Raw genomic sequence first — 26,038 nt, 5'->3', positions numbered from 1 at the left:
ACCAGTAAGATCTCGTCGATTCTCAAGCACCAATTCCTTTATTTTACTGTCGTGTTGTTCATCAGTTGATGTTGTAGGCCGTCCTGGACGTGGTTCGTCGTCATTTAATGTCAGTAAATCTTTCAAAACCGCAATATATTATTTTACAAAGTTTCACGGGAACAGAAGTTTGTAAGAACTTCGATGCCACCTAGATATGTTTTTAAGGTACAGTTCAATTGTGTTATTGGATGCAACAGGAATCCTTTGGTCGACCAAGTACTAAGGCGAGTCGCGCAGTAATAATTTTTCTTTTAAAATTTTTCACACATATTGAAAATTTCTTCTTAAAATAATATATCAAAATACGCTCTCTCTGTTTATCTGCAAGAGGTGGAAAGAGCCACTTATACGAGCTTTGTTGAATAGTCTTCTGTTCGAAAATCTGATCTCCGTTAGCTACGTTGCCCACCAAAGAGGTTTCCCTTTACATTTCTGAGTTTTGAAAGGCAGAAGCTTTCAAGAGTAGTTCTATTCACAGAGCTGAAAACCTCGACAAGCTCATCAATCGCACCCGCAGATAAGATCGATTCCATGTAGGTTTGGGTTGGAAAAGTTGATCGAACCTTCCTGCATTACAGATGTCAGTTGATATTTCTGAAGTTTCTATATATTCTGCACTTCGGGCGCAAAGCGTCCAAGCTGAAACTGAATTCAACTTAGAAAATACCAGAAATGTACGTATATTTGCTTCTTAGCAATACATATTTTGAAAGTACAACCGGCTTGAACATCCCTTGAAGAAATACAGACTGGGTTCTAGTTAGCCGAGATCAATTGGAAATCCATTAATTACCCTCTAGTTAATAAAACAAAGTTTTTGTGAGGTAAAATATATGTGCACTTACATAAGTATATTTATTACAATAAAAATCGGTTTCAAAACTAAATAATTAAAACTAAATTAAATAAATTAGATTCGGCTTTAGTCTTTAACAATGGATGCCATTGTAGTGGTCAGTTCAGTAAAGCACGCTAAATACCGCCTTTACGCCGATAAACCTGGCGTCTATTCAATGCTTGCAATGGCCGATAGTTGTTCCATAACGGTGCACCATTGGTCTGTCTCAATTCGAAGAATCTTTGGATCTATACAAAAGCGGGGGCATTAAGAAAAAAATGATTAAGCATTATGTACGGTTGTTTACCATTTCACGTGATATCAAAAGCGGCCTGGGGAAAACGTGCCAAGTAACCGCTTCCGAACAGGGCGGTGTGGTCAGTGAGCCTGAAAATGTTTAGTTTCAAATTATCTTTAAAATATAAATATATGCATGTATGTGTCAGGCACCTCTGTAGGCGAAAAAGTTTCTGGTATCCACATCGCCCAAAAAGTGATTCAAGCTTAGTTGATTAATAATAGTCGTATTTGTATTGGCCGCCCGCACTCTGGGTAATGAATTGAAAACTATATTCAGGCCCGGGTAATAAGTTTGCGGAATCTACGAAGCACAGACATTTATTATGTGTAAAAAACAACATTTCCAGCTATACGCCACACTTACGTCCACAATATTAATCATAACGGCCAACACAGCCAAACCGTCTGGATGTTGCATTGCTTCCTGTGCGTTGCCATATTTCATATTTTTATGCACAATGTGGATTTCCACATCGTAACGGTAACCGTTGACGGTGTGCTCCGAACCCCTAGCACCACCTGGCGCACCCCAATGAAAATGCACCGACTGCGCTTCGTAAACGCCATCCAACAGGCCGCCTGTGATAGTTGGCCGCGGTCCACGTACAGTCTCCGGCAGTACTATATCAGCTGTTGAGTACGACAGAATGTTATTCAATCAGTCGTGCAATTGTTGTTGCTATAAAGACATTTGCATGTATGTGAATTACCTGTATGACCGTTATTGACGAGCGTGAGTCGGCCAGCGAACGGCTGCGCATAGTTTCTGAACTTCAAAGCCGGCTTAAGCGATCCGATAGACTGTAAGTGAACATAAACAAAAAGTATGAGAAATGAGATATACTCGTAAATATAAAATTATAAAAAAAATTGAAGCATTTCATATCGTCACGTAATTTATCAGTAATTAGAATTAATATGTCATCGCAAAACTGCTAACACGTAAATATATTAATTATGCAATTTGCTAATTTGACAATTAAGAAACGAACACACACACTTCATTAAATATACTAGATCTATGATGCACTAAAGTTTTCATTTGGTTGTGTTTGAAATTGAGTTATTTTCTTTAGCAAAAATGACAGATTTATGCAAATGTTATGACATGGAATTAATTATGTCATACGCGATGACAATAAAAATAATAGTCTGTATAGATGATATGATGGTATAAATTATTTGATTTAATTATGAAAAATATCTAATTATTATTTCAGAGGCTCCTCCCCTTAAAGATAATAATGAAATTAATCTTGAGGGTTAGATACTGCTATATAAAACAAATTATGACCTACGTATAGTTTAATGATAGACATTTTGTTACATTGATATCACTTCGCAGTGCTTAGTTGTTCACGCGTCTAGAAATAATGTCTTGTTCCCTGTCATCTAGTTAAGATTCAGCAATTTTTTTCTATTTTTGAGTTGGAGAATAGATAGGAGAAAATAGATCTCATGCAGATTTTTTCTACTATTATTAAAACGTCAATAATGTAACCCAAAGCGCCAGTAAAGAAGAAAACGTTAAAAATTTGAACTATGTCTGTATTTGGGCTTGTCTCGAAATTCTAGTCTAGTGCTATAATATTTACTCAGTTTGAATTGATATTATAGACTTTGAATGGGATTATTTTTAATGAAAAGACATTTAAAGTTCAAGCGACAAATATCACCAGTGTTTACGTTAGTTTAGTTACAAAAACTACAATGTTTGACCAGAGACTTAAATCTGGTACCATGTTGAGTAGTTAGCTCTTGGAGTTCGCTCCAATCTGCTCATTGGCTTTGGCCTTTTGGGGAGATATGTGGTGGATGTGGTTTAAACCTAAAGGCAGGTAGAATTGAAAATGCTATTCAGTGTGGAGTCGCACTGTGGCCGTGTGCCAGGTTCATAGCACGTCAGAGGTTTTAGATCGGCCTCGAACACGGTCAAGGCATTAAAGGTGTACCTTCCAACCGACCAATTGGAGCCAAACAGTTGTTTTAATTTATGTGCTTTTAAGCACCGTGAGGTTAGATCATCGACGGCAGATGCTCACGTAAATCACAATGATTGTTGTCCTTTTTATAGAGTTTTCTGAAGGCACAGATTATTGGAAATGTTTCAATTGAAGTCATCGGTAGATTCAATCGGTTCTATAGAATAACTTAATTAAATGTTTGACAGATCAGATCAATATTAATCGGCCGAAGCCGTAATGCTAACCTTTTCTCAATTCGCCAAAACTTGACTTGGCGAACAGAACAAGCAACCTGCATAAATACAGAAACTGTATACGAAACTGTATCGTAAATGGAGTAGGTCGCCAAAACAGAATTAAAAAAACATTTCCAACAAGCTATGACTGTTTTCGACACGCCAAAGGTTTTGAAGAGCGAATAGAACAAAAAATTAAAGTATTAAATAACTTTGCTGTCAACGTTTTGATAAGAGAGCAGAACACAATCATAGCGAGTAGAGAACTGACGAATCGAGGACGACGTGTATTACTTGTGAAAGCTCGTGGCTAATTTCTACAGTTTTCAAATTAATATATATAAGTACTTGGGAAACCATAAAATAAATTCAGGTAACTCCAGATTAATGATGAAACTTTGATAATTCGAGTACTCGGAGTTTCTTAAGTTTTGGTATTCGGATTATTCAAAATTATTCGATTCGCCACATTATCCAATGGGGAATGTGGAAAATTGAACAATAATACAAAGAGTCAACCAAAAAAAAAAAAGTCGTAGTAATCTAGAAGACTTATACAAATGTAAAGCAGACTTACTTTTGAGTTAAGCTGATGTTTCTTAAGGGTTATGTACAGAGAATTTTTGAAAAATCGATGTTTTTTATTATATTTTTTTAATGTAATTTACGAACACGCACAAAAAAGGCGTGCTTGGAAGTGCATTCTAAACTTTAAACGCATTTTTCTCAAAATGGTGTTTTCAAAGTCGAAAACAGCTAAACCGATTAGTCTCAAATTTTAACACGAGTTTCTTAAATATATAAAATAAATACTTTTTGTAAACACTTTAAGGCCGAAATTTTAGTCGAAAACCTCTTTTGTTTTTTGAGAAACCGCCATTTTGTCAAAAAATTTTATTTTGCTTTTTATTTTCCTTAGATTAATTACTAGATTTAACATTACTTTAACGAAATCTGTTCGGTTTTTTAATATGAGAGGATCCAATTCAGACATATAGTGAACGCCGCAAGAGTATTTTTTTGAGAGGAGCTCCGGGAGATCAGCTATAGTTCCTTTCCCAATAAATATTTTTACTATATTAAGTCTTAAAATACAGTTAAAAGATACCATAATGTGTGTATAAATTTTTGGATTAATAAATTGAAAGCTTTTCTCTGAAAAAACTCTTGAATATTCGCTTTTTTCGGCCTGTATAAATCCCCTTAAATTGTGGTTTACTAACAACAAAGTTCTAGTTGTGGTATATTTGAATATATGGTACATACAATGAAGCTTAAGAATCAGCTACAAAAATATGCAATACCCAAAACTTACCGTATAATGATCCAAATTGATCGGCGACTGTTGCGATCCACCACAAGTTGGATAATCTGCGATCCATCTATTTGTATCACGGTAATCCCACTGTGGCGCACTCTGATCCGCTATTTGGCGGGCTAAACAATGCAATGCAATGGAAAAGAAGAAACAACATGTGCATAAATAATAAATAAAACTTGTTTAACAATAATTACTTAAAAAAAGCAAAAGTAGTTTGCCAAAAAATTTGCAATAAAAAAGTGGAAATAAATTAAGCGTGACCTAAGATAACAGCTGCGAGTTTGACGTTTAACTCTGTTTATATTAATGCAAATATACATATGTATGTATGTGTGAGTTGGAACATCTTCAAACATTTACTTATGCATTTCTAATGAGACGTAACGCTCTGTTGTAGATCACTAATGCGAGTGCGAGTTGCTGTCGCATGAAATGGAAAGTGAACCATATATGTATGTACATATGTTACTACCTACCTATGGTACATTAAATATATACTCGTATATGAATGTATATGAATGTGTGTCAAGAAAGAAGATCGCTCCAAAAATGTAAATTATGTTATGTTCAACGACATATCAACATACATATTTACATATTAATGTTTATATATCCATATTCATGTATGTACATATATATATATGTATAATTTATGCGCACATTTTTCTGGAAGAATTATGATTTTTATTCTTTTGAGATTTATTTGTGGTTTTGACTTCAATTTTGCACAATTCCAAGCTGATTTCAATATAATTTTGGCTCATTTTGCATGCCGTTATACGCAAGTGTACATATGTATATGCATATTTGTTGTTAATATTTATAGAATTTGTGACTATGGAGCAATACTTAGTTGTGCTTAGTCACCCAGTGCCGCTATTTTCTCCAAGAAATCTGTTTCAATTCCGAATCTTGGAAAAAGTGTGGCACGCGCTCTTATTCCAAAAAATGTTGCATGATTAAGTGGAAATTAAATAAGGTTATTTACTATAATATTTCAAAATATATAACCACAGTTATTTACTGTAATATTATGAACACTTGTACGTAAATACAGTTATTTATTATACATTAAGAGCCATAGATGCCAACATTTAAAAAAGCCTCTTCATTTTAACAGAAACAACAACAGAATAAACTAAATATGCAAATATTTATCTTTACCGATTTTATTTGTTGCGATTTTTTATATAAATTGTGACAAAAAAGCACCCGGAAATTGTTATTTTCTATCAAATTTCGTATTTCTAAACAAATTTTGAATCGTTGCTAGTGTTGGAAAAGGTTTACGGTGATTCAGTTTTATCATAAACAAAAGCCTACGAGTGGTACAAATTATTCAAAGACGGTCGAGAGATCGTTGAAGACATGCTTTGTTCTGGACGACCTTCGATCTCTTCAACTGATGAAAATATGAAAAAAATTAAAGATATGGTGGGTGAAAATCGTCAAGCAAGTGTTAGAGATATGGCTAGAGAGCTTGATATCTCTCGCGAGTCCGTTCGAGTGATTTTGGTGTATATTTTGGGTATGAAACGCGTTATTGCACGATTCGTCCCGATAGAGGGAAATTCTTTTGAAAAAGACATACGGTACCGTGGACATGCTTGATCGTGCGAATTCCGATCCCACATTCATGGAGAGCATTACAATTGTCGATGAGGCAGGGGTTTGTGAGTTTGACATGCAAACAAGTCAAGAAACATCGAAATGGAGGGCAAAACGAGTCGAAGCAAAAAAAAAAAAAAAACACGCCAAAGTCGCTCAAATATCATTGTGATGCTCATTGTTTTTTCGATGTTCGTGGTTTGGTGCATCATGAATTTGTTTCGGAGGGACAGACGGTCAATAAGAAGTTCTATTTGGCTGTATTGAGGCGTTTGCTTGAGAACATGCGTCGAAAACGCCGGGATTGTGGAAGAACAATTCATGGATTTTATACGATGATAATGCACCATCGCATCGAGCCACGATTGTGACCAAATTTAAAGCCAAAAATGCAATGAATACCATCGATCAACCACCATATTCACCAGATTTGGCTCCGTGTGATGTTTTCTTCTTCCCCAAACTGAAATTGCTGCTCCGTGGAACCCTGGATCCGTTTTCAGTCGATCGAAGATATAAAACAAAACTCACTGAAGGAGCTGAAGGCCATCCATGAAAGTGTTTATGAAAGATGTAATTCGAGGACTGGAAAAATCGTTGGCATAAGTGTATTACATCTGGGGGTGATTACTTTGAAAGCAACAAAATAAATATTAATGAATTATTAAATATTTTGCGTTTTATTTACAATTTCCGGGTGCTTTTCTATCACAATGTAATATGATGACACTTAAGTTATTTTGGCAGTAGTTTCAACTATATACTTAAACAAGTTTTAATAGTTGCGAATATATTTGCATATTTATGAATGGAATTCCATGCCCAAAAAAGTTGGTGATAGTTTTTGTAAAACGTAGTAAATGATTAACATTAATATATTTTTTACGGTATTAAACTCTAACTGACGGATTTTGACCATTTTTCATAGGACTAATAAATAACAAATAGGCATGAAGCGATGTCGTGTGGAAAGGTCGAGTATATTAACTATTTTTACAGGTTAAGTGACTTGGTAATAAGCTCTTGGTCACGATATTTTCGAAAAAGATAGCAAATAGGGAAGTGAAAGTGTGGAGTAACGAGTAAGAGGATTTTCTCAAACAAGCAATAAATTAACGATCAGCCGAGAAATGATTAAATATGTTTACTAGGTCTTCAAGAAGAAAGTATGAAATATGGATGACGACAGTTTCGTGCCGGTACCTTTTTTGGTGTGCGTTTGACAGCAATAAACTATGTATGATTCGTGACGTCATGAATAAAATAAAAGAAAGGCTTTTTGGTAATAAGTTTGACAGCTTTAATGTGTTGCCGTTTCACATTATTTTTGTTAATAACGTATAACTTATAATAAACTGCAAAATCTGTCCCTTTTTAACCTTTTTAATGATATAGAAAAATATCATTACAGTTAAAAATAATTTTATTTTCATTCTTTGCCATTTAAAAATAATAAAATATCAAAAAAGTGTAGAATAAAAGTGCTTACCAAAACGAGTATAAAAAAATAAAAAAGGATAATTTCTTTATTACAACATTGGCTTAAGCGCAAAACCACCAAAATAGCAATAAAACAAATTAACCTTGAGGCGTGAGAAAATTACCGCAACATTGTTACAAAAAAAAATTATTGAATATATTATTGTCTAATATAATTAACAATGCTTCGAAACTCGTTCCATAGCTCATATCGGTAAAAGCATGCGGTTTGGTAAAACCCATGTCATATTGATAAGCTTTTTTTGGCAATTAAACCGCTAATCGAGAACACAATAACAAAACGAAAACCAAACATTTTTGCCGGTAAATTACACAGTCACCGCGTGGCCGGTCGAAAATTATGATGCTGAGATGGCTTGGGAAACTCCAAAGCAACCCATTTGGGCACCAGCTTTTTATTTACTTTTCTTTTGACCAAGTTTTAACGAGGTCATTACACCGAGCAAACAATTTTCATTTCAGCAAATTTAAAGTGGGGATACCTTATAAGGAATTTTACTTCGATATTTGTTTTTAGAAATAATTATTAAGTATTTTACCATTCCTTGCCATGGAGTTTAAGTTCAGATAAGCAATAATATTGTACAGACATAATACAATGTTTCATTTTAATTCAATAAAATGTCAATTAAAAAGTACTTATAATTAAAAACAAATAATAAAATGTATTTAAAAATAATATTTCAATTTAAGATGCCAAAGGGTTTGAAAGTAATAAATAAAAATTTTTGCTTATGACAAAAATAATGAATTTCCAATATCGAATCGAAAATAAATATTTTTGGGCTTTGAGACTTAGTTATTTATAGACAACCCATTTCACACAATCATAACGGGTGATCCAAGTACTTACTACTTACTTACAAGGTACTTTTTTCAACACCCTTTTTTTGACAGTTCACGCGTGGGTCGTGTCAAGCTGTAATTTTTTTTCAGTATTATTTGGCATTTTATCATGGCAAGACTTACGCCTGAACAACTTTTAGAAAACATTCATTATCATTACGAAAATTTACGTTCTGTAGAAAATGTGTTTCGCGCTTGGCTCAACTTATGGTCAACATAATCGGTCTAAAATATAGCAGCCGTACCTGAGAGTGTACCCAAAACCGTGGTGAGTTGATTCGGCGCCGTTCGCACGGACTGACGTATGGAACGACTTGGGGCATATTACGTCAAGATCTTAAATTAAAAGCGTACAAAATACAGTTTGTGCAAGTACTGAAGACGCTCGACCTTCCCAAGCGACGGCGCTTCGCTCTATGCGCTCTTGAAAAGTTCCAAGAAGATCCAACATTTTCGAGTAAAATTTTGTTCAGCGATGCGGACCATTTCTGGCTCAATGGGTATGTAAACAAGAGAAATTGCCGCATTTAGGACGAAAAGATCTGAAGAAATTCACGAGTTGCCATTTCAACCAGAAAAAATAACGATTTGGTATGGTTTGCGGACCGGTGGAATCATCAATCCATATTTCTTCAAAAATGATGTCGGTAAAATATCGTACGATAACCGACTATTTGATACCTGAAATTGAAGCTCGTGATCCCAACGGCATTTGGTTTCAACAAGACTGCGCCACTTCCCACACATCGCCTCAATCAATATAATTATTGAGAGAACGCTTCGGTGAGTAGACAATTTCAGGTTATGAGTCGGTTGTTTTGGTCACCAAGATCGTGTGATATCAAACCGTTAGACTTTTTCCTATAAGGTTATGTAAAATTTAATCTAAGGTATATACGGACAATCTCGCTTCGATTGGGGCTTTGAAGCAAAATATTACGAGTGTCATTCGCCAGTTACCAGTCCAAATGCTCGAACAAGTCATCGAAAATTGGACTCAGCGGAGGGACCATCTGATACGTAACCGCGTAACCAACAAATAAATGTCAAAGAAAGTTCTTTGAATGATAACAAACATTCCCCTTTAAAAAAGTAGGGAACCTCCATATCACCCTTTATTATCGCCGGAATTTAGTACGCATATTGTATATAGATATTTGTAAATACTTATGAAGGGATTGTTGTTAAGAAAAATATTGGAAATTTTAATATAATTTTTCCAAATTATTATATACAAGAATATATTAAGTTTGCAAAGAAGCTTTTAGTACTCAGAAGGAAATGTCGGAGACCTTTTAAACTATATATATATAGTAAATGATCTTTGTGATGAACTGAGTCGATTTAGCTAGGACAATCTGCTCGCCCTCTATCGAAACCGAGTTGCTCTACAAACAATTTTTTTTTTTTTAGAAAATAGCTTCCCGACATTAGGCATGAATTATTATCCAAGGCAAGGCTACAACAAATTGATGAGATCGGCCACTAAAACATAGCGATCAAATCAAATCCTTGTATGGAAAACTTTTTTGCTTGTGTAGGGTATTATGACTGCGATGTAAACGAAAAATAGAAATAGATACAAGATGTATGTACATATATTTAAAATTTGTTGAATAAAATTTAAAAATCGTCCTATGAATAGAATTTTTATATTTTTTGCAATATTTAATATAATAGTTATTTTTTATAAATTTTGCGAGCAGTTTTATACTTAAGAGATTCAAATTATTTAAATTTTATAAATTACGATTTTTAATTTAATTTTGAATATTTTCCAATATATATTAATTAAAAATATATACATATTTTATTTATTTTCATTACTTTTGCAAAATAATAAATAAATTTAAATAATTGATTTTTTAATATACGATTTTTTATAATTTAATTTTGAATATTTTCCAATATATATATGTTAAATAAATATATACTATTTATTTTTAATGAACTTTTTAATATGAAGATAATAATTATTTCAATTTTAAAATTTTATAGAAGGATCATTTAAAAATTATTTCAGTGATATATTTACATAAGTATGTAATTACATTTTTTTATTATGTAATATTTAATATTATGGCCATTTGTTTGTAATGTTTCCTGCAATTTCAAAACTTATTTAAATATTTATAAATTAAATTTTTAAAATTTTTTTGTTTGCAAATTTTCTTTTTAATATTATTATTAATTTCATTCTGATATATTATTTAATAAATATAAATTTAGTTATTTATTTAATTAATTATTATTGTTTTTTATTTTATTCTCGTTTACAAATTATAATGATTAATTTTACATTTAATTTTAATACAATTTAATTAAAAATGGACTAAAAATTGTATTTTATTTCCTTTTATATTATTATATATTTTATTTTTTTCATTCAAATTTTAATTATTAAAAATGAAGAATAAAAACGAATATTTTTTGCTTGATTTTTAATATTTTTTTTATATTTTATATACCAAATATATTTTAATAAAACAAAAACTAATTTCATTTAATATTTTCGTTTAAATTTTAACCATAACTACATTTTTTTTAATTTGTTATTATTATTTATCATTGTTTCATTTAAAAATTATAATACTTAATTTCACACATACATAGTTTTTAATACTAAAAAATTTATGTTTTAATTAATAAATTTTTTTTTTCTTCGTTTTTTTTTAATTTTTAGTTATAATATTACGCATGTAATTATATACATATACACTAATATTTCATTTTACATATAATTTTTCATATTTTTTAAATAAATATAATAAAAGAAATATTGTACATATTCATTTATTTGTTTCGTTTAAATTTTAAAACTTTTTTTTAATATAAATGAAAAAAATATATTTTTTTATTAATTGCTTTTTATTATTTATGTTTCGTTTAAAATTTATAATATGTAATTTCACTTATAATTTTTAATATTAAAAAAATTATGTGTTAATTAAGTTTTATTATAATTATTTTTTTCGCTTTAAAAGTTATAATGTTTCATTTCATATTTAATTTCTATATTTGTTTAAAAACATATATGAATTAAAAATATTTTTGTTATTATTGTTTTTTATAGTTTTTTTTATAACTATATAATATTATATGATATTAATATATGTATATATGTATATATGTATGTACTTTAATATTTCATTTTATATTCAATATTTAATAATTTTAAACCACAATATTTATCTTTCGTTAAAAGTTATGATACTTTATTTCACATATAATTGTTCATATTTTTTAAATAAATTAATTTTTTTAAATAAATTAAAATATTACTTTTATGTAATTTTATTATTTAAATATATATTTCGTTTAAATTTTTTTGTATATTTTTTTAAATTTAAATTTAAAAATATGTTTATATATTTAATTTAATTTCATTTTTTTATTATTTATGCTTTGTTTAAAAGTAATAATATAATTAATATAATTCACATTTAATTTTTAATATTTATTTTAAATAATTATAAAAAAATATATTATTTAATTAATTTTTGTTATTATTCTTTTTGTCGCTTTGAAACTTTCATTTCATTTCCTATTTATTTATTTTCTATATTACTTTTAAATACATGTCTATAAATTAAAATAATATACACATATTTTTATTATTTTTTTTACATATTTTTCATATTTTTCAACTTAAAATTTTTATTATATGTTATTTTTATTATTTTTTAATAATAAAAATTGAATAAGTTAATTATTATTATTAATTTTTTTTTATTGTTTTATTTTATTTTCGTTTGTAATATTTCATTTCACATATTGTTTTTTAATTTTTTTGGATTTTTCAAAGTCCAGCTCCTTTAATTTAGCACAAACTATTTTTTAATATTAATATTTATTTAATTATATTAATACTCTTAAATATTTATTTAATTCCCATTTAACTATGTATCACTATTTCAATGTATAATTATCCTTTCTACGAGCAATTTTTCAATTTGTATGAGTCCTTTAAAAACAAATCCAACAATTACCGGCCAAAAGCTGCAGGAACAGCAACAACGGTTTTCTCAGCACCATTTTAACGCGAAAATATTTTTAAAAAATTAACTGTATGCTTTCAAATTTTCAGAATTTCACTTAAATATTAATTTCGCTTAAGAATCTCAATAGCGCTGTGACCGCGTTGACATCGACGAAACTAAACTAAATACAGTTAAAATGCGATCATGCCAGCGAGCGTTGCAGATCAGTTATTGGTGCGATTAACTAAAGCACTGCTCTGGCGACTGCAATCAATTTATATACAAGAAGCAAAACAGAGTAACGCCAAGCCGGCTAGCCAAGCGCTGCTTGAGCGAACACATATACACGCGCAAGTGGCCGGAAGCACCTGAATTTGCAAGAGATCAGACCAAGCTGCGAAGCCGGCAAATGTATGCGCATAAAAACAAGTGTGTGCTTAGTCAAACTCATAAACATTTACACATACACACGCATTTGCTGACAGCAATACACTCGCATACATAGATTATGTATGTGTGTGTGCGTATGAGCGTCGAAAAACGCCTGGAAGTGTTTATTGTTTTTGCGCCGCCGCACGGATTCTGTTTTGGACTATGCGGAGATAATGGCGCGATCTAGCGTATTCATGTACAACACACACGCATATATACATATATTTGTATACACTGAAATGTGTTTACATTTGTTTGTATGTGTTTGTTGTAGCCCTGCGGTTATTGCTTGCAGCGGTTCCGGTAGCCGAAAAGTAGGCGTCTCAAGCCGTGTTTTGTCTTATCAGTTCACACACACACATATATACCCACATGCACAAGTGAGCGCGTATAAGTGAAAGGTATGATATAATTATGAGAATTCTTGCGCTTGTAGCAACAACAACAACCACTTGGTCAAAAGTTTTTCTGGTGCGATATTAAGAAAAAAAAACCGGTTAATTGCTAATAATATACAATTTATGACAAAATAGCACAAATGTTAAGAGTAAAAAGTGCTGTGTATTCTCAATTGTAGCAAATACAATTAGTTGCTAAGGTTTAAGAATGCGTGTTTATACATGTGTGCCTATATACATACATATGTATGTGTATATGTATGTATTTTTGTACGTATGTATCTCTTTTATTAAAAAACTTACTTTAGCTTACTAAATAGCCCCGTTATTCATTTGGCTAGTAAAATTTTCATTCAATATATTACAAAGCAAAAATGCTGATAGTCATGTTGGCCATCTTTGGGTTATTCCCATTTAGTCATGTGAGCCTAATCATAGACACGCATAATTTTTGGTAAATTTTGTTTACTTAGAAACTCGTTATTAATCACTGAATTTGTTAATCAGTTTTCTATAAAATAAAATATGAGTTTTGGCTCGTGTAAAAGTGGTTTACGCTTGGATGCTGTATATGGCGATTCTGCCCTTCGATGGCGTCCATAAAAAAATGTTATACTGAGTTGAGTTTTTTGCCCTGAAAACGGACACCACGGAGAATAACGTCACAACTTTCCAAGATTTCGTATTGACAAAGGAACGATTGAAGAAGAGAGAGATAGTTGAGACGGTATTTAAGGGACTTCGCCTTAAGCAACGTTCTAAAAAAGGCGGAAACAATTCTACCTGACAGAAATGCAATGCCCACCCTTTCCAAGGGATGCTCAAAGTGTGATCTACACTGATTACCTGGACAAAGACAAAATTGTCGCAGATATATTAACCATCGTAAAGGATATAAAGTCTATTTATACGTCATTCACAGTGGAGCCAACAACACCTTCACCGATTCCCTTCCAGTCAATAGCGTACTCGGAGTCAAACCACCACCCATAGCAAACGAGGAGCTCGAGTTGCCGCGAGAAACGAGAGTGACCCTTGCGCAGATTCGTTCTGGATATTCTAGCAGGTTAAACGCTTACTTATCCAGAATAGACTCCGACATATCCAATATACATGCATATGCCCTGTGAGCAATGAGTCTCCGCTTGACACTGGCCACTTTTTTGCATGCCCTATCAACCCCACTCATCTAACACTTTTCTCCCTTTGGTCCGACACCGTCGAAACGGCACGTTTCTTGAGCCTTCCGTAGGATGACGTCGACGACAAGTTTGCTAAGGCATACTTTTCTCTTCAATTCCCACAACAGCCGCTTCAACGTTACTGCATGCGGATAAATTTCGGTCAAAAGGGTGCTATTTTGAAGATCTAACCCAGTTTGGATTGGTAAAAAAATCATATTTAACATACTTTTGAAATTATTTACTTACTCATTTTGATAATTCACTCCTGGCTCAACTGAGTACATTGAAAAATTTGTTCTCTCCATAACCTAAAAAAGTATGTTGGGAATTTTGAAAATCTTTTCTTAGATATCATTCATAGTATTTTTAGCATCACGTTCTTTTCTTCAAAGTCTTTTCATTTATTTTAGCTCGTTTTTCATTCAATTACTAGATACTTACCGAACCTAAAGGAGTCTCGACTTCATTGGCCTTGAATTCATATTTTTTTATATAAATTCCACTACATAATCCAAAAAAAAAAACCTTTTTTTAGATTTGAGAGAGAAATAAATGTTTAAATACATATATATTTAAAATTTTCTTGTAATTTTACATAACATACCAATCATATTTAATGCATATATAAGTAATTTACTTCTAATAACATATATTTACTCATTTTATTTGAGTTAGCTAAATTTATGTAGAATAATTTAGTACTTCATACTGAATACTATACGGTTTCCCATACATTTTTAAAGCAATTTTCATCGTATAATATTACATAAAATACTTAAATAATTATTATTGTAAATGTATTACACCATTGGCTTCGTACAAAACAACACACTATTTATTATATCAATTAATTTCTTCAACAAAATCAGTCCATTATAGCCACAAGCACGCAGTATAACTTCATTAAATCGCTGTGCATCTCATAATTCTGAGGAAAAGTAGATTTTCGGGTTTTGTCAGAATTCAATATCGTCCCTGTCGAGGAAGTGCGCTTCGACATGTTGTTGGAATGCTTCCCACGCAATTGAGCCGTCATATTTTCTGCCACACATTGGACACACACGTTCAGCGGCATCCATATTGAGTACATTTTGTACTTTGTCATAATATGCATCAACGCCTAAGAAGGTTTCTTCTTCCTCCGCTTCATTGGTGCATGACAGGTCTTCTTCTACTGCTTCATTAGATCCGGACCATGCTTTGTTGCTTTTGGACACGTTATTCTTATTTATATGCATTATTTCACTAAGACTTTCGTCAGTTTCTAGACTTTTGTCAGCCATTTCGGGTTTCTGCGATTTCTTCGCACAATCTGCGCACGGCTGCAGTGCTGTAAGTATATATAAAAAGTATTAATAAATGTATGTGCTGTTAAAAGTCAATTTTTTTACTGTTTACCAATTCTGGTCTCGATAACAGTAAGTGCAGAATTTAGTTCTTGTTGTTGCTTGAGCGCCTCACGTTGCATTTCCTGCAACCCTTCCATACACTTTTTGGCTACAGAAGTGAAGTCTGCATCATCGACATTATTATCGTCTACATTTAAGTAGGCGAATCCCAAGTCGCCATCTGCTGGTAGTACATAATCATTATCTTCGACCACGTCACATTTCTGTTCAAGCGCAACTTCCTCCATACTAAGTTCTTTACCATTCGGTATTAGCTTATGGCGTAAATTAGGATTTGGCGAATGTTGTGTAAATGTTTTGGAACGTATAAGATTTTGATTTGAACCGCTACCATTACGTGGACTGGTTGGATTATCATCTGTCTCATTGCCGATGGTGTAATCTGGCTCAATAGTAGCACCGCGTTGTCCGGTTTTATCTTTGGCTATTTGTGACAGCCGCGACCATAGTTTTCGATTTTCATTTGAAACCATATTGATGTGTTCGCTTAATTGTTCTTTTTGGCGATTCAACTCCTCGACCTGCACACGCAATTGCAGCAATTCACCCGCCTCAGTATTGACACTGCCATTGCTAGTTAGTGTTGTGTTTGTTTGTTTCACTTGGTCAGAACGTGCACGTAGTTCTTCGTTATCTTCTTCCAGCTCAGTCAATCTACGTTGCAATGCAAGGCATCTTTCCTTCATAGTTTGTAGTGCAACTCGTAGTGCATATTCAGAAGCAAGTACATTGCTAGAGTTTGGCCCCGATTCCATTGCTGCTTGTTGTTTGTGTTTGTGGTGATGTTTATTTGACTCTCGGCTTTAAATGACCATTAGTAATTGAAGATTATTATTTAAACATATATTAAAATCTAAGTTAATCATAGAATATTAAATACAATAAGAAAATAAGTTTAAGAGAATTTGAGTGTGAGACAAAATGCACTAACTGTTATTTATCTTTGACACATAGCATTGTCTTCATTTCGTTGTATCTCCCATTCGTAATAAACACCTACTAAGGTGGTTTGTCAAGAACATTTAAAAAATATATAAAAATCTTTTATTAATGTTAATATCATAATTAATAATATGATCGATTCCCGATTTTCTGAAGGGTCTAATAATTCCAAATTTCAAAATTTGCATGCGTGTAATATATGTTAAAAATTTCTTTAGTGAAAATAACAGATGGGTTTCAACATTTAATATGCAAACCGGTTCGGAAAGCACTAAAAATGGAATAAAAGAAAACTAAAAACATTCTTAATTATTTTTAGCTAAACGACAACATACAAAAAGTATAATTAGATAGAAGAATATTTTTAAAAGTGAAAATTTTATTGCTATATATCATTTTTAACAACTCTGTTAAACTAACCTGTAATCGACTGTGTTTAATAGGAAATGTCAAACCATGGTCAGCTGTTAGTTGTTTGTTTGTGTAACTTTTAATTTTAGTCAAATATGCTTTGCATAAATAATTTTAAACTAAATTTCTTCAAATATCGAAGAAAAATAAATGAAAGCGTTAATTTAATTCTCAGTCAAAACAGATGGAAATGTCAACAGTCACAGTCAGCACAGTTATTAAAAAATTCCAAGTTGAAAGTGTTATTTTTCGGTACCGACACATTTTCATTACCCAGTCTGCAGGCGCTACATAATAACTAGTATGCTAAAACATTAATTTTAAAAGAATATTTGCAATAAATAGTTTTTAGTAGTTATTCTAGAACAGAAAGCAACTTACTGGGCGTAGTGACATCTTTTAAAAATCCGGCAAATTGTGTCCGTACCTATGCAGAACAGAAGCAGTTGACACTTTATCGTTGGCCGGTACTTCCGGAAGATTGCCAAGGATATGATTTAGGTGTTGTAGTATCTTTTGGTCATTTAATACCTGAGAGGATCATTAAATCTTTTTCAAAGTAAGTGTTTAAAAAATGATTTAAAAATGTGAGTATTCCTTTTTGGTTGAGTTTTGTCATTCAGGAGACCGAAGAATATTTAAACAAAAGGTTAGGAAATAAATAGATTTGATAAAATAATACCTTTTTTTACTTTTCAGTGGTATGATTAATGTACATGCTAGTTTATTACCTCGTTGGCGTGGTGCTGCGCCCATTATCTATGCTATAATGCAAGGAGATGCGCATACTGGAGTGTCTATTATGAAAATTGAACCAAAACACTTCGATGTTGGAGATGTAAGTTTTTCGGAGTAGTAATTTCAGCTGACGTACATACATCAAAGCTTTTTTCTTAAGGTGTTGGCTCAACGTGAAATACCAATAAGAGCGGATATTCTTATGCCGGAACTTCATGCAAAACTCGCACAAGAAGGAGCTAACTTGCTAGTTAATACTTTAAATAATTTCTCAAGCTGTTTGGAATCTGCAACAAAGCAAAATAATGAGCTCGCTACATTTGGTAAGAATTCCACATAGTTTTGAAACTTTCTATTAATTTCGAATACTGTTCTTCTATAGCACCCAAAATAACATCGACCATTACAAATGTGAATTGGTCTCAATTAAGCGCAGAGCAATTACATCGCAGGTTTCGTGCACTTTTTGGATTTAAGCACTTAAATACGAGATTTCAGAATAAAAACATTCAGGTGATTGATGTTAAACTACCTGCTGTAAAAGAGCTCCCTGCTTCTTTAGCTAATGCGGAATGTGGCTCATTTTTGTACGACCGAAATAAACGTCTGCTTTTAGTCCGTTGCGCCGACAACACACACTTGGAAATACATCAACTACGTGTCGAAGGCAGAAAAATTATGACTGCAACAGAATTTAATAATGGATTCCTCAAACAAATAAATTCCACTAAAATACTGTCGTTTACAAGTAAATAAAGTTCATTTGACTGGTTAACAAGAATTTATTACTTTAACAATTTTGACGATAATAGGTTTTTTTATACTCTTGCAACATGCTGCTACATAGTGTAACAGTTTTGCTTATTATAAAGATGTGCGAAATTCAACCTAGATTCGAGGGTTTAACTTCCTTTGTATCTGCCGGTTGCGCTGTAGTTTTTTGCATTAGATTTTTACTGAACCAAACAGGTCGTGGCTTTTCCATTTCCACTACGCGCACTTTCCGATCGTTGCTTCCGTTTTCATTTTTCTCGAGTTGTTCCCCTTGGTAAAGTACCACAACTTCGTGTTCAATTGGCTCCAGTCCCAACTTTTGTTCAATTTTTTCTTGCATTAATCGTGTTTCCTGCTCAACTTTTTTGTAACAGTGAGCTAGAATTAAATATTATTTATCTACATATTTCTTACATAATAATGAAATAGTGTTAACTTACGACATAGTACTCCCAGTTCGTGATCATGACCACATTGATTGCATGAGCGCAAGTTGGTTTTAGCAACCAACGGCTTCCAATTATATCCAGGCAAACCAAATTTTCGATTTAATCGTTTTTCAATGGTACGACGATGCTTAGGCACAGCCCACAAAATGCCATCACCTAACAGATTCTTAAGGCTAAATCTATCAGATTTATTAGGTGCATTCAATCCAACACTAGGCATGCCGACCAAAGCTAACTCCACTGTGTGAGAAAAACATGATTAAATAACCAACAATTTGTCTTATACCAATTGTATGCACATACATGGCGGTTGGCCGCGATGTCCGAAAAATATGAATCTTTCAAGGCGATTTAGGAAGGAATTTAGACTTTGATAGATATTTCGTGACATTTTTATTGTTATTTTTTATTTTAAGAAAATATACAAAAATTTTCAAAGAAATTCAAGCAGTAAATGAAAAATTGAATGACAGCACAACCAGCTGTTTTGTTTTTTTTTTTTATCGGCAAACATGCATGCTGCGATTTGACAATAATGACCAAGTAGAAATCGAACAAAGTTATAAAGAATTTGCTAACAATTTATATAAAGTGAGTTTTCAAGATGACGAATGTTTTACGCTAAACTGTATCGATTGAATAATGTGTTGTTTCTATAAATCGATTTTGGGAACTAATAAAGAAATTGTATAATTTAATTACGATCCCATTTGCAAGTTTATATATCGTCACCAGTTCTCCCGAACTTTACATGTAGATGGCGCTCCTAAAACGTAACTACTATGGATGGCAACGTCAATCAGCTGTTCCTACAGATGTTTTGCATATTGTGAAAGTAAAATAAAAAAACATGCAAGTTACGTCAAATCAATTTCCAATCCATTTATAAAATAGTTAAATAATCATAAAGAAAATTTAGCAAAAAGTAGTTTGTATTGACAGTGCTCAGTTAGAGCTGTTGTAAATAAAACTTAATTAATCCTGTGTGTTATTTCTAAGGTGCTTCAAAGGTTGATGGATTGAATGCATGAGCCATGACGGTAAACTTAGCTGAATAATAACTTAATCGCTACGTGCTAAGCCGGTGTATTTTTATAAGGAAAAATACTTGTTGAATGCGGCAATAGCTTCGTTCAAATTAGAGCCAGTCTTAAAATAGTTGTGTTCAAATGAAGCACTAGAAACCCAACACGACGTGCGCGGTTTCATCGCACTACCACATATGCAGTTCCGAGTACGAAATGATTTTCTAATACACATATATTCACCACAGCGCAGCCGTAACCATCGTCAAAACATAACTCAGCGAGCCAAGTGAACGAGTTTCCACTGTCGTTGCAGTCGTTTCTTAAGCTCTCTTCAAGTCTGCTTAAATACCTGGCTGCTGCCACATTGTAATAACCTGCGTAAGCCACTATCGTTGACAGCGACAACAGACACTTTGTTGGAGCTGCTGGAGTCAGACGTAAGTTATCGTCGTTCCGTGGTTGTCTTTGCCGTTTTTCAGTTACTAAATCAAATTAAATTAATATAACGTCGTTTTGATTTAACTTAACCAACGTTGTGCGTGTCCAGTCAATTAAATATCTGTGAAAAGTAATCCAGTAGTGAGTTTCCAAGTTAAATTGAAAAAAAAATTATAAAAAAATATTAAGCTTGGCTTAAAATCAATGAAAACAAAAGCGAGTGACATGTTTCCTCCTAAAGATATTTAAAGATATACTCCTCTATATAATACTGAAATCGATAACATATACAGGACCTATCGGGCGTTTCATAATCATACCCAAAATTTATATATTATTTTAAAACAAAAAAGTGTAAATCAATGAAGCAAAAAAGTTTTATTTAATAAACCTCTTGAACATAGACAAAGTTTATGATCAACAATAATACAAAATTATTTAAAAACGCATACGAAAGTGTTTTCAAAAGTGCTAATTTAGAATTCAAAAATCGTTGTTAATTTAACAGTTAACTTACAAAAAAATCACATAAAAATGGCCTGTTTAAGCACTTCCGGTCGTAAAGGACTTAACGTGGTCGTCGGTACACGGAACCATCAAACGCAAAAACATCTTTGCAAATTGTTTTGGCAACAAAAAATTAGCAGATCCTTTTGCTCTAACGCAGCCATTGCTGCTGCGTTACTGTGTAAAAATAATGCGAACAGCATGTCCTCGCTTTTGCCACAACGCAACTTCCACGGAGTGGGCATATTATTGCAACGTAACGCGGCCATAACAACAGGACAGGATTATTTTGCCAATATGGTAAGCTGTTGTGAAAAATTAATGATTTTGTGTATTTACATTTAAAAAATTTGTAATGTATGTGTATTTCAAATTAACGGATTTTTCAAAACTAGTAATTGTTTGGACTTCCAAAGTACATATGTATTGTTATACTCATATAAGGAAGTTATTTTCGGAAAAAAATTTTCTATTATCTTTTTCTTTTTTTTCCTTGTGTTTAAATAACCAGTCATTTTTTTATCATTACGACTTTCCAATATGTCCTCTTTCTATGGCCAGGGAATTTCGTATTTACTTCTTCTCTCACAGCATTGTAACGCTGTAAACTCCAATATTGTAGATCTATAAACTAATATATTTAATTGTCTTTAATTCCACCAGTTACAAGTCTCAATGTCAGCATTCATTTGCAAGAAGCCGTTAATCCATTTCGATTATTACTTTTTAGAGAGTATTGCTACCACATGCTGCCAATTTTTTGCGGTCGTTTGCAGTTTGTGATTCAAAATCCTATATAAAGTAGCAGGTATCACTGTATTACGTCGACGGCGCGCATTCCCAATTGGTTTATCTAGCTGTTTTTTTGCGCCATGCTCAATTGATTCCTACAAATTCACATACATAGAAACATATGTATATGTATCTACATTAGTAAGTTGGAGCAGTTGTTGTTGTTGGTCTAGAGCATTTGTCATCATTATCAACGACTCGTGTGCATCAACAACATTATCATCCTTAATATTGTGTGCGATGACGTCGCTTTGCATTGCTTCCTCATCGGCAAAGTGCATTGCCTGCGGTTGGGAAGTTGTTTGCTGTGCTTACGCTGCGGTTGCTGCGCTGGTGCGGTTGTAACTTGCAGCATTATGCACACAAACAAAGTTTCCACCACCACCATCACCACACACTGTGCGCAAAAGTTGCTGCAAACGAAAGTGAAATTAATGCACTCGCCTGTTGCTTTCTGGCTTTTAAGTTGGTAACGACTCTTTTTTTGTCTTCATTTTACTTTGTCTTGGCTTATTTTATCGTTTCTTCATTTATTGCTGTTGGCAGTTATTTCATTCGCTTTGGCATCTTTCTTTGCCGCAAACTTCACTTTCGTTGGCCATGATAGTTTGGCTGACGGTTGTTGTTAATTCATGCGTTTGCCTGGTGTTTTCTGGTTTGTTTGTGCATTAAGCGTAAAAGTGTGGACATGAAGTGGCGCTGTTGGTAAGAAAGTGCGCATATACATAGTGTATAGTGTATCTGTATGCCAGTGTTTGTGTGTGAATGGAGCAATGAAAAGCAATGCACTGTCTGTTGTTGTCTACCAACGATCGCGTTGATGATGAAAACGGTGATAATGACGTGAGAAAAGTCGTTGGCCAAATGTGAGACAGGTGTGTTTGCGGCTTCCACTGTTTTTTCTTGGTTTTACACACACACTTTTGAAATTGTCTAAAATTTTGGTAACTGCTTCAAACAATTCATATGGTAAATATAAAAAGTAAAAATTTGCCATAAATATTTAGTTTTTGTGCATTTATACTTTTGTTATACTAGCGGCTGTCATCCATCTCCACTTCTCTTCGTTTCTCACTTTTTTATTATTTAAGTTCTTTAAACTAAAATATGCCATGTACCTTCATACTCTACTTTCTGTTTTTCACTAAGCAGTTTCTCGTCAACAGCTGATTTTTGTTTTGGTGCATGGATTCTTGTTCTACTTGTTTACCATTAGGTTTGCAAACAATTGAGAGAGTGTGCCTGCCGAGAGAGCGTGTCTTAGAAAGCATGTGCGTTTGTGTGGTTGGCAGCGGTGCAATTGCACTTGTAGCTTTGTTTACATTGTTGCTAATACAGTGCTATTCAAACAGTTTGGTGCTAGCATCAAAACTTTTATGCTGCATTTTTCGTTGTTTAAGTAATAAAAAGATACTTTTATTTCATACGAAAATAATATTATAATTTTTATTAATTAAATTATTTAACAATAACAATGTTAAATAAATGTTTACAAACGTATTAGTGAAGTGTTAGAGTGTATTAAAGTGAACAATATAATTGGAAAAATTACGTACTTTAAATAGTAAAAAATTTCAATTTTAAATGCAAATATCTCGAAAACTATACGTTTTCTGCGACTAGATCTATATTCTTGATCTGGAAAAACTCCTCTATCCGCCCATACCTATTTTATCCTCGAAATCCTGGGACATTATTATAAAGTTTACTCAAATTAAAACTACATTGGACATAGACGCCGAAATTATAACATCAATAAACGCTTATACAAGTGTAGCAATAACAATGAAGCATTGTTAATAAATGTTGATGCCAATAAGAAATGCAGCAATAAACTCAAAAGCGCTTTCAAACCCTCACATACATATCTATGTATGTATGTGCCGCGGGTGGTGCCATAATACCCTGCCAACCATCAGCGGGTAAAAAACTAGATAATTAATGGGTAACATGGTGATAAACGTGGTGGTAAACATATGGAGTGTTTCTTAGGCCGGGCGGATATTTTACCCATTCACGTACGTATACATGTGATCATACAACAAAAAATACCCCGAAAATGTGCGTTGGTGTTAGTGCATAGAGAAAAAATGTGTAGTTGTATTGAAATATTTGTCACAAGCGGGTAGCCGTGGTTGGCTGGGATATATACAAACTTACTTACATATCTACATACATAAAGTAAATGCTTACAAATGTATTTGTATGAAATTTTTGTACAGCGCGTTGTGGGTCTGGCAGGTGAGCGCGCGCATGCGCATACAAATTGGCGTATCTGACAACAATTGATGAAATTTTGCTTTCAAAGAATTAGACCTTCATATTTGTATGTAAGTGTATGTCTTAATGTACACAAATAGATATTTACAAACACTCCTCACATGCATCTTAAAACAGAAAAGAAATTTCAGTGATCAAACTAAATTCGTCTATAAAAAAATCAAAAATCAAATAATAAAAGCGTATATAAGCGTAAATAGAAAGCGTTGACTGCACAAAAAACAACATATTTGATTATTTGCTCGCTGCCAATAAAAGAACGGTGTAACTTAAAAGACAGTCAGCCGTTAGCAAATTGAATAGTTTTGTCATCCAAAGCAATGAATCAGCGGCCTTCAATGGCGGAACCTTGATGCAACTACTATTTCTTCACACTTCACAAAATTGATTTCACTAATCGCAGTAGTGCGTTAAGTGCCACAGAAATCCATTAATGCTAAGCTGCTTTGTGCGGAAAAATAAAATAGTATTCTGTTTTACTAATTTTTACCTTGCAAATTTTGTTTACAATTTGCTTTTTTTATTTATTTTTTCAATATAATTTTTTTTTTTTAATGTTTACTTTTATTAGTTTTTCTATTTTTTTTTTTATTAATTTTTTTTATTTAAAATTGTTTTTTTAATATTTAAAATTTTTATTATATTTTATACCCTGAACAGCGTATATTAAGCTTGCCACGATGTTTGTAACAGCCCGTGTTTTGAGGTGTCACATTGAGAGTTTGTACAAACCCTTTTCTCTTAAAAAAGCTGCTCATGCGTCGAAATCGCCGATATCAGACCCTTTAAGCGTTTATGTAGCTGCTATACAAACTGACCGATCAATATCAAGTTCTTGTAAGGAGAACTTTTTTAGTTGACAAAATATCTTAAAGAAAGATATTATCCAAGGTCATGCTGCTATATCCGAATAATTTTTTCATATCCGATCACTATAGCTGTCATACAAACTGACTGATCAAAATCAAATTCTGATATAGAGACTTTTGCATTTGTGAAGGGTATGCCAGCTCGGCGGCAGCGCAGTTAATGCTTTTTTGTTTTTCTATTTTTTTGAATATTTGTGCCGATTTCTTTGCCATCTCCTTTCCATAGCTTTCGATTTCGTCTAACGTTTAGCTCACTTATTGGTTGCGCCCACTAAAAGTTGGCAAAAATGTGAAATATATTTAAGTCAGTCTGGAAAGTAAAAAACAAAAAAAAAATAAAAACAACAATAACTAAAATTAGTTCATATTAACAGTTATGTGTGAATTGAATTCCTCAACGTTTGCTATGCTTATAGTGCCAGCTACTGCGCTTGTATGTATGTATGCTTGTGATCTATTTGCGTTTTCTAACCGCTTTTGCTGCTGTTTCCATAGCGTTTCTGTAAGAAAACGCTTCTCCAAACATTTGGCTGTACATTTTTAATGCGTCTTTCTAGGCACGATGGGGCCAAACTCTCTATTGCACACATTTAAACACATGCATATGTATGCGTAAGTAAGTATATATAAACATAAGACATGCCTTTGCGCTGAGTATTTATGCGTTTGATTTATTAAAAAAATGAAAGTGCTTCGCTTTTGTGTTAACTGCGCATGCGTGCGTGTATGTGTGTTGCTTTTTTCTATTAAAT

The 26,038-nt window shown here is 32.7% G+C and overlaps 5 protein-coding genes across 6 annotated transcripts in view; 2 read left to right on the top strand and 3 right to left on the bottom strand.

Annotated features, from left to right (window-relative positions):
• Positions 1-856: 856 nt before the first annotated feature.
• On the bottom strand, positions 857-12,905 carry LOC105226403 (carbonic anhydrase 2). Its single transcript, XM_011205262.3, has 7 exons — positions 12,645-12,905; positions 4,696-4,817; positions 1,891-1,981; positions 1,545-1,810; positions 1,331-1,481; positions 1,188-1,267; positions 857-1,128 (listed from the first exon to the last, which is right to left on the bottom strand). Exons 1-7 carry the CDS (start codon positions 12,688-12,690, stop codon positions 1,015-1,017), a joined length of 870 nt encoding a protein of 289 aa, XP_011203564.2. The 5' UTR covers positions 12,691-12,905; the 3' UTR covers positions 857-1,014.
• A 2,301-nt stretch (positions 12,906-15,206) lies between these two features.
• Positions 15,207-17,006, bottom strand: LOC105226407 (protein spindle-F). The gene is made up of 2 exons (XM_011205266.4): positions 16,048-17,006; positions 15,207-15,979 (listed from the first exon to the last, which is right to left on the bottom strand). Exons 1-2 carry the CDS (start codon positions 16,811-16,813, stop codon positions 15,606-15,608), a joined length of 1,140 nt encoding a protein of 379 aa, XP_011203568.2. The 5' UTR covers positions 16,814-17,006; the 3' UTR covers positions 15,207-15,605.
• Positions 17,007-17,370: 364 nt separating this feature from the next.
• LOC105226406 (methionyl-tRNA formyltransferase, mitochondrial) lies at positions 17,371-18,930 on the top strand. 2 transcript variants are annotated; one of them, XM_011205264.4, is made up of 5 exons: positions 17,371-17,712; positions 17,764-17,970; positions 18,111-18,249; positions 18,310-18,472; positions 18,532-18,930. In XM_011205264.4, exons 1-5 carry the CDS (start codon positions 17,507-17,509, stop codon positions 18,903-18,905), a joined length of 1,089 nt encoding a protein of 362 aa, XP_011203566.2. In that variant the 5' UTR covers positions 17,371-17,506; the 3' UTR covers positions 18,906-18,930. The 2 variants fall into 2 exon arrangements, with proteins under 2 accessions (XP_011203566.2, XP_011203567.2); XM_011205265.4 differs by having other exon boundaries at positions 17,385-17,712; positions 17,767-17,970.
• LOC105226405 (39S ribosomal protein L32, mitochondrial) lies at positions 18,912-19,860 on the bottom strand. The gene is made up of 3 exons (XM_011205263.4): positions 19,676-19,860; positions 19,364-19,612; positions 18,912-19,301 (listed from the first exon to the last, which is right to left on the bottom strand). The coding sequence occupies exons 1-3, from the start codon at positions 19,761-19,763 to the stop codon at positions 19,033-19,035; spliced, it is 606 nt and encodes a 201-aa protein (XP_011203565.1). The 5' UTR covers positions 19,764-19,860; the 3' UTR covers positions 18,912-19,032.
• A 336-nt stretch (positions 19,861-20,196) lies between these two features.
• Positions 20,197-26,038, top strand: part of LOC105226408 (all trans-polyprenyl-diphosphate synthase PDSS1) — a 79,733-nt gene continuing 73,891 nt past the window's right edge. The window contains exon 1 of the mRNA XM_011205269.4: positions 20,197-21,645. Within this exon, the coding sequence (XP_011203571.2) occupies positions 21,373-21,645 (273 nt within the window). The 5' untranslated portion in view covers positions 20,197-21,372. The remainder of the gene's footprint in view (positions 21,646-26,038) is intronic.

This window comes from Bactrocera dorsalis, chromosome 2 (genome assembly GCF_023373825.1).
Source record: "Bactrocera dorsalis isolate Fly_Bdor chromosome 2, ASM2337382v1, whole genome shotgun sequence".
NCBI classification, from domain to species: Eukaryota; Metazoa; Arthropoda; class Insecta; order Diptera; family Tephritidae; genus Bactrocera; species Bactrocera dorsalis.
This window is presented reverse-complemented; position numbering and strand designations above follow the sequence as displayed.

Coding starts and splice junctions, on each gene's coding strand:
- LOC105226403 (XM_011205262.3), bottom strand. CDS start 12,690: ATGGTGCTGAGAAAACCGTTGTTGCTGTTCCTGCAGCTTTTGGCCG. Junction 1,982..4,695: donor TCAATTTGGATCATTATACG/GTAAGTTTTGGG, acceptor GTTCACTTACAG/TCTATCGGATCGCTTAAGCC. Junction 1,482..1,544: donor TTATGATTAATATTGTGGAC/GTAAGTGTGGCG, acceptor TGTGCTTCGTAG/ATTCCGCAAACTTATTACCC.
- LOC105226407 (XM_011205266.4), bottom strand. CDS start 16,813: ATGGAATCGGGGCCAAACTCTAGCAATGTACTTGCTTCTGAATATGCA. Junction 15,980..16,047: donor TGTTATCGAGACCAGAATTG/GTAAACAGTAAA, acceptor ATATACTTACAG/CACTGCAGCCGTGCGCAGAT.
- LOC105226406 (XM_011205264.4), top strand. CDS start 17,507: ATGCTTTGCATAAATAATTTTAAACTAAATTTCTTCAAATATCGAAGA. Junction 17,713..17,763: donor CAGGCGCTACATAATAACTA/GTATGCTAAAAC, acceptor AATAGTTTTTAG/TAGTTATTCTAGAACAGAAA. Junction 18,250..18,309: donor AACACTTCGATGTTGGAGAT/GTAAGTTTTTCG, acceptor TTTTTTCTTAAG/GTGTTGGCTCAACGTGAAAT.
- LOC105226405 (XM_011205263.4), bottom strand. CDS start 19,763: ATGTCACGAAATATCTATCAAAGTCTAAATTCCTTCCTAAATCGCCTT. Junction 19,613..19,675: donor ACATCGCGGCCAACCGCCAT/GTATGTGCATAC, acceptor TTTCTCACACAG/TGGAGTTAGCTTTGGTCGGC. Junction 19,302..19,363: donor CGAACTGGGAGTACTATGTC/GTAAGTTAACAC, acceptor ATTTAATTCTAG/CTCACTGTTACAAAAAAGTT.